The following is a 7,851-nucleotide window of genomic DNA, read 5'->3' as shown; positions in this document are numbered from 1 at the left end:
TGCTAGGATCAGGTGACTGGGTCCTTACGTACTGGCATGGGCTACGTAACATACGTAGCTGCTACATGTATAACAGTAGACCGCACACTTATAATGAATCGGTATATTTACTCATCATGTCACTGTCTACGTATTTTACGTAACTTGCGTGCTGGCGTCAGGTGTCTAGGTCCTTACGTACTGGCATGGGCTACGTAAGATAGGTAGCTGCTACATGTATAACAGTAGACCGCACACGTATAATGAATCGGCATATTCACTCATCATGGCACTGTCTACATATTTTACGTAGCTTGCGTGCTAGCATCAGGTGACTGGGTCCTTACGTACTGGCATGGGCTACGTAACATACGTAGCTGCTACATGTATAACAGTAGACCGCACACGTATAATGAATCGGTATATTTACTCATCATGGCACTGTCTACGTATTTTACGTAGCTTGCGTGCTAGCGTCAGGTGACGGGGTCCTTACGTACTGGCATGGGCTACGTAAGATAGGTAGCTGCTACATGTATAACAGTAGACCGCACACGTATAATGAATCGTCATATTCACTCATCATAGCACTGTCTACGTATTTTACGTAGCTTGCGTGCTAGCATCAGGTGACTGGGTCCTTACGTACTGGCATGGGCTACGTAACATACGTAGCTGCTACACGTATAACAGTAGACCGCACACGTATAATGAATATGCATATTTACTCATCATGGCACTGTTTACGTATTTTACGTAGCTTGCGTGCTAGCATCAGGTGACTGGGTCCTTACGTACTAGCATGGGCTACGTAAGATAGGTAGCTGCTACATGTATAACAGTAGATCGCACACGTATAATGTATCGTCATATTCACTCATCATAGCACTGTCTACGTATTTTACGTAGCTTGCGTGCTAGCGTCAGGTGGCTGGGTCCTTACGTACTGGTATGGGCTACGTAAGATACGTAGCTGCTACATGTATGACAGTAGACCGCACACGTATAATGAATCGGCATATTCACTCATCATGGCACTGTCTACGTATTTTACGTAGCTTGCGTGCTAGCATCAGGTGACTGGGTCCTTACGTACTGGCATGGGCTACGTAAGATAGGTAGCTGCTACATGTATAACAGTAGACCGCACACGTATAATGAATCGGCATATTCACTCATCATGGCACTGTCTACGTATTTTACGTAGCTTGCGTGCTAGCATCAGGTGACTGGGTCCTTACGTACTGGCATGGGCTACGTAACATACGTAGCTGCTACATGTATAACAGTAGACCGCACACGTATAATGAATCGGCATATTCACTCATCATGGCACTGTCTACGTATTTTACGTAGCTTGCGTGCTAGCATCAGGTGACTGGGTCCTTACGTACTGGCATGGGCTACGTAACATACGTAGCTGCTACATGTATAACAGTAGACCGCACACGTATAATGAATCGGCATATTCACTCATCATGGCACTGTCTACGTATTTTACGTAGCTTGCGTGCTAGCATCAGGTGACTGGGTCCTTACGTACTGGCATGGGCTACGTAACATACGTAGCTGCTACATGTATAACAGTAGACCGCAGACGTACAATGAATATGCATATTTACTCATAATGGCACTGTCTACGTATTAAACGTAGCGTGCGTGATAGCATCAGGTGACTGGGTCCTTACGTACTGGCATGAGCTACGTAAGATAAGTAGCTGCTACATGTATAACAGTAGACTGCACACGTATAATGAATATGCATATTTACTAATCACGGCACTGTCTACATATTTTACGTAGCTTGCGTGCTAGCATCAGGTGACTGGGTCCTTACGTACTGGCATGGGCTACGTAAGATACGTAGCTGCTACATGTATAACAGTAGACTGCACACGTATAATGAATCGTCATATTCACTCATCATAGCACTGTCTGCGTATTTTACGTAGCTTGCGTGCTAGCGTCAGGTGGCTGGGTCCTTACGTACTGGTATGGGCTACGTAAGATACGTAGCTGCTACATGTATGACAGTAGACCTCACACGTATAACGAATCGGCATATTTACTCATCATGGCACTGTCTACGTATTTTACGTAGCTTGCGTGCTTGCATCAGGTGACTGGGTCATTACGTACTGGCATGAGCTACGTAAGATAAGTAGCTGCTACATGTATAACAGTAGACTGCACACGTATAATGAATATGCATATTTACTAATCATGGCTCTGTCTACGTATATTACGTAGCTTGCGTGCTAGCATCCGGTGACTGGGTCCTTACGTAATGGCATGGGCTACGTAACATACGTAGCTGCTACATGTATAACAGTAGACCGCACACGTGTAATGAATATGCATATTTAATCATCATGGCACTGTCTACGTATTTTACGTAGCTTGCGTGCTAGCATCAGGTGACTGGGTCCTTACGTACTGGCATGGGCTACGTAAGATACGTAGCTGCTACATGTATAACAGTAGACTGCACACGTATAATGAATCGGTATATTTACTCATCATGGCACTGTCTACGTATTTTACGTAGCTTGCGTGCTAGCATCAGGTGACTGGGTCCTTACGTACTGGCATGGGCTACGTAAGACACGTAGCTGCTACATGTTTAACAGTAGACCGCACACGTATAATGAATCGGCATATTTACTCATCATGGCACTGTCTACATATTTTACGTAGCTTGCGTGCTTGCATCAGGTGACTGGGTCCTTACGTACTGGCATGAGCTACGTAAGATAAGTAGCTGCTACATGTATAACAGTAGACTGCACACGTATAATGAATCGGTATATTTACTCATCATGGCACTGTCTACGTATTTTACGTAGCTTGCATGCTAGCATCAGGTGACTGGGTTTTTACGTACTGGCATGGGCTACGTAAGACACGTAGACCGCACACGTATAATGAATCGGCATATGTACTCATCATGGCTCTGTCTACGTATATTACGTAGCTTGCGTGCTAGCATCCGGTGACTGGGTCCTTACGTAATGGCATGGGCTACGTAACATACGTAGCTGCTACATGTATAACAGTAGACCGCACACGTGTAATGAATATGCATATTTAGTCATCATGGTACTGTCTACGTATTTTACGTAGCTTGCGTGCTAGAATCAGGTGACTGGGTCCTTACGTACTGGCATGGGCTACGTAAGATACGTAGCTGCTACATGTATAACAGTAGACTGCACACGTATAATGAATCGGTATATTTACTCATCATGGCACTGTCTACGTATTTTACGTAGATTGCGTGCTAGCGTCAGGTGACTGGGTCCTTACGTACTGGCATGGGCTACGTAAGACCCGTAGCTGCTACATATATAACAGTAGACCGCACACGTATAATGAATATGCATATTTACTGATCATGGCACTGTCTACGTATTTTACGTAGCTTGCGTGCTAGCATCAGGTGACTGGGTCCTTACGTACTGGCATGGGGTACGTAAGATACGTAGCTGCTACATGTATAACAGTAGACCGCACACGTATAATGAATCGGTATATTTACTCATCATGGCACTGTCTACGTATTTTACGTAGCTTGCGTGCTAGCGTCAGGTGACTGTGTCCTTACGTACTGGCATGGGCTACGTAAGATACGTAGCTGCTACATGTTCAACAGTAGACCGCACACGTATAATGAATCGGCATATTTACTCATCATGGGACTGTCTACGTATTTTACGTAGCTTGCGTGCTAGCATCAGGTGACTGGGTCCTTACGTACTGGCATGAGGTACGTAAGATACGTAGCTGCTACATGTATAACAGTAGACCGCACACGTATAATGAATCGGTATATTTATCATCATGGCACTGTCTACGTATTTTACGTAGCTTGCGTGCTAGCGTCAGGTGACTGGGTCCTTACGTACTGGCATGGGCTACGTAAGATACGTAGCTGCTACATGTATAACAGTAGACCGCACACGTATAATGAATCGGCATATTTACTCATCATGGGACTGTCTACGTATTTTACGTAGCTTGCGTGCTAGCGTCAGGTGACTGGGTCCTTACGTACTGGCATGGGCTACGTAAGATACGTAGCTGCTACATGTATAACAGTAGACCGCACACGTATAATGAATCGGCATATTTACTCATCATGGGACTGTATAGTAGGTCGTATTTGTATTACAACTCTCGTAACTCGCCTACGTATTCGTAAAGATACGGATATCGTGTAAGTAAAGCCTTTAAATAAGTAGGAGGTGTACGTTTAAACAACTCTATATGATAACCAACACATGTATGAATAAAGATGTTTTCTACTTATGTTCATGTTCTGTTGAAAACTACTTAATGTAAAGGTATAAGCTACTTATAAGTAGGAGGTTGAACTGGATAATGTACCCGAATATGTATGGGTAATGGTGGCAGCTACTTACATTCAAGTTCCTTAAACAACTACGTATTGTACGGGTATAACATACTTATTACGTAGGCGCTGACATTATACGTACAAAATTCCAATGCCCGTACGCAACATTGTGTATCTCCTAAACGCGTAAGTAGCTTGCACCATTAAGCAGTATGCGGCAGCTGTATTAAGTATGCTGCACCCGTAGTAAGTAGCAAATTGCAAGCTACTTACAATTTTTTGCTTCATAAGTAGCAAATTTTTCTCAGTGTACGTATAATCGATTACGATAATAATATGAGGATGAACGTTGAACGCCCTATTACCGACGGCGAGCGGCGATGAGATTCAGGTGTGTAAGGTCATCTTACAAACAAATAAAAACATCTTAGCCTGTGGCTTTACCGATATTTTTCCATAGTTATCCACGGTTACGGCTGTAGCGAAACGTCACTAGTCTGCATTGAACTAGATATTCTAGATAGCAATGCTAATCGTTTCAGGCCTAGCTAGTCCGCTGCGGACACTCTCCGTCTTAGTAGGTAGATGCAGTTACCTATTTACAACATAATCCGGATTACCTTAGCTGTTTAAATCTCGTCATTATTACGCATTATCTAGTCACCCACGTTTTAAACAGTCAGCGTCGCCGTCATCACCACGAGCTTCTCTATTCACAGAACGTGTTATAGTACTCTTTGTCGATTATAGTATAACATGACCTCTAGATCTGTAACAGCTTTGTGCTTCCGAGTTCCGGGCGATCACAGTTAAACACCAACCTATACCTACTGGACCTACTGGTCCCTTTGTAATGATGCGCTTAGTACGCAATGAATAACAACTATTCGCTTAGTGAGTAGTGACTTATCGTTGCTGTCTTTATTATACGATTGTTAGTATCTTTGTACCTGGGTGGATTTCATCACAAAAAATTTCACCATACAAAAAATTAATTTTTTTTAACGTTTAATTTAACACGATTCTAGCTGGGTAAAGTAATAGGGGGCTGTATATTGAGGATATTTATGGTATTTATACAATCATTTGTGGCTTATATTTGAAGTTATCGCTTTCGGAAAATAAAAACGCAAGATGGTGATGACAACCATGGTATGGTAATGACCAGCAATTTCGTAACTAAAGTTTTTCAATAGAAAGGAGGATGGATCAATTATACATAGTGCTGCAGACATTTTGGACTAGTCATTGAGTTTTCACTTCTGTCGGCACTCCCGGAGTGCAACCTGTTGTTTTTTTTTATGGCTACCTCTTCTAGTGACGAATATTTATGCTAAGTATCAACATCCTATTTGTGACATTGTGACTGTTTTTCACTTTAAATGTTTTTTTATTGTCATAAAAAATAGAAAACTAGGACAAAATTAAAAGTTCAATATTTTTTTTGCGATTGTTAAGTAGTGACACTCCTAGAGTTTTTTCGGATCGTATGGTTATGACCGACTGGTCTACTATTTGCCAGAACATCAAAATTTTCCGGGTGGTACTTCCTGTCAAAAATCAGCAATATGTGTCGTCAGCAGCAAACCGACTTACTATAATTAAACATCAAAATTCCATTTCATAACAAATAAAATGATAAAAATTCATGTCGCGGGGCGAGGTAATGAGAGTCGGGGCGGGGCGGTGCGTGGCCGTTCTGTATGATAATACTATTATTTATTCTGTGATACCGGATAGTAAGTTTGCTTGATTTTGGGGTAAACAAATTGAATCTAAAACAGTCACAGTCATAAATAATAAATACTTAGCTCATTCTCTTTCAGTACTGCCAGGTATACATAGAAACAAGAGAAGCCACGCACAGAACAAGTTGTGTATAGGAATAAACCTGTCTCTAGTCCCCACCATTTAACTTTCTAGTATGTTTAAAATATTCATAGTACGGATTATTGTAATAAGGATAATTGTACGTTGACAGACAGACGGACGGACGGACAATATAGTTATCCTATAAGGGTTTAGTTGTTTCCTTTTGTTTTGGGGTACCCTAAAAACAAGTTGAACATAAAAATAAATGTTATATTACACTTTTTATTTTAATAAATATAACAAATTGAACAACTTACGTGGCAGATCTGGTACGGGCCTGACTTTGGGCTCGGAGATGTTGCTCAGCGGTTGGTGTTAGAGCCAGTCCTATTTGGGAACAGCTGTGCTTTGCTGACCTGTTCACAAACAGTATAAACAATATAGTAGGGAATATAATAGTAGAGTAGGGGAGGAAAAATGCATCGGCACATATAATACGAGTATAACTGTGCATTATATAAGTACCATTCATTCTAGTACATTCTTAGTTAAGTAAAGAGTAATAAAATCGAGTCATTTTATTTTATATAGTTATTTCTACATAAACACAGTAGTCCATTTAGGTAAATTCAGTGTGTTTAGCTAAGTAATTTTTTTTGTTCATAGAAATATCTAATTCAAATTAAAGTTGTAAAGACCAGCCACACTTACCCCACACCCACACATAAATATATCCTTATGTATAAGTAGAATATGATAGGTACCTTAGTGTCCCTAATTTCTTGCCCCATATTGAATGTCTTCTGGTAGGCGCCAAACATGTCATAAACGAGCACATCTCCGCTCTCCTGCACACACAGCAGCTGCTCCCCGTCCGACCAGCCCATGTGGACCAGGACTCCGCTGTTCCACTGCAAATATCACAGATGATGGTATGTTTCAAACTACAATGCCTGGGTCAAATCCTTGTAAAGGCATTTTTCATTTGTGTAATATGCTAATTGATTCAGATGTTTAAGCGTGAAAACAGACAGACTGAGAGTAGGTACCTCTTTAGCATTTCTAATATTATTTAGGGATTAAGGATCAGGGATATAAGAATACAGAGGTTAACAGGACACTTGAAAATGTGTGGTTAACAACATTTTTAACTTACTGTTAACAATATTTTTAAAAGGGAATTTAGATATTAAATAAATTACTTACCAAAATCTTTGATATAACATTCCCTACACAGTTGTAAATTGTTATGACAGGTTTGGCAGTGGTTGCAATCCTGCCAAACTGCTTCCGGTCCCGCACCACAGCAATAGGCACTCCGTACAGGGCTCCACTGATGATCATGTTGTCTAGGCCCTCATCCATGGACCAGTTCATGTTGTAAATTTCTAAACGCCTGTAAAATATTACTTAAAGAATTTAAATTGTAACAAAAAATAAAAAAATGGTTTCAGTCATGTAAAATACATTTGTAGTTATTTTTTATATGTTTCACTATTCTTCTCTTTCCGAATAGACTCTAAGCTAAATTTCATATCTAAAATGGCACCTATGGGATGGTGCTAAGGATATGGCAGTACTCCCTTTCTAATAGTATATTCCCTTTCTAATATATACTTATAGTAAGTGTATGGTGGCAAGAAAGATGCCAGCTCAGTTGAGACTTTTCACAATTTAATCATTTCTGACAATGTTTATGCTAATTG

At 40.9% G+C, this 7,851-nt stretch overlaps 1 protein-coding gene across 1 annotated transcript; it reads right to left on the bottom strand.

Moving 5' to 3' along the window:
- Positions 1-6,462: 6,462 nt before the first annotated feature.
- On the bottom strand, positions 6,463-7,632 carry LOC134789530 (vacuolar protein sorting-associated protein 16 homolog). Its single transcript, XM_063760104.1, has 3 exons — positions 7,352-7,632; positions 6,910-7,056; positions 6,463-6,561 (listed from the first exon to the last, which is right to left on the bottom strand). The coding sequence occupies exons 1-3, from the start codon at positions 7,520-7,522 to the stop codon at positions 6,508-6,510; spliced, it is 372 nt and encodes a 123-aa protein (XP_063616174.1). The 5' UTR covers positions 7,523-7,632; the 3' UTR covers positions 6,463-6,507.
- Positions 7,633-7,851: the final 219 nt, after the last annotated feature.

The sequence above is a fragment of the Cydia splendana genome, chromosome 4 (genome assembly GCF_910591565.1).
Source record: "Cydia splendana chromosome 4, ilCydSple1.2, whole genome shotgun sequence".
Lineage (NCBI taxonomy): Eukaryota > Metazoa > Arthropoda > Insecta > Lepidoptera > Tortricidae > Cydia > Cydia splendana.
The sequence above is the reverse complement of the archived record's forward strand: the minus strand, read 5'-3'. Positions and strand labels throughout refer to the sequence as shown.

Excerpts from the sequence above, each read along its gene's own strand:
- LOC134789530 (XM_063760104.1), bottom strand. The coding sequence starts at position 7,522 with ATGAACTGGTCCATGGATGAGGGCCTAGACAACATGATCATCAGTGGA. Across the intron at positions 7,057-7,351 it reads ATGTTATATCAAAGATTTTG|TGGAACAGCGGAGTCCTGGT; the intron begins GTAAGTAATTTA and ends TGATATTTGCAG. Across the intron at positions 6,562-6,909 it reads AAGAAATTAGGGACACTAAG|GTCAGCAAAGCACAGCTGTT; the intron begins GTACCTATCATA and ends GTTTGTGAACAG.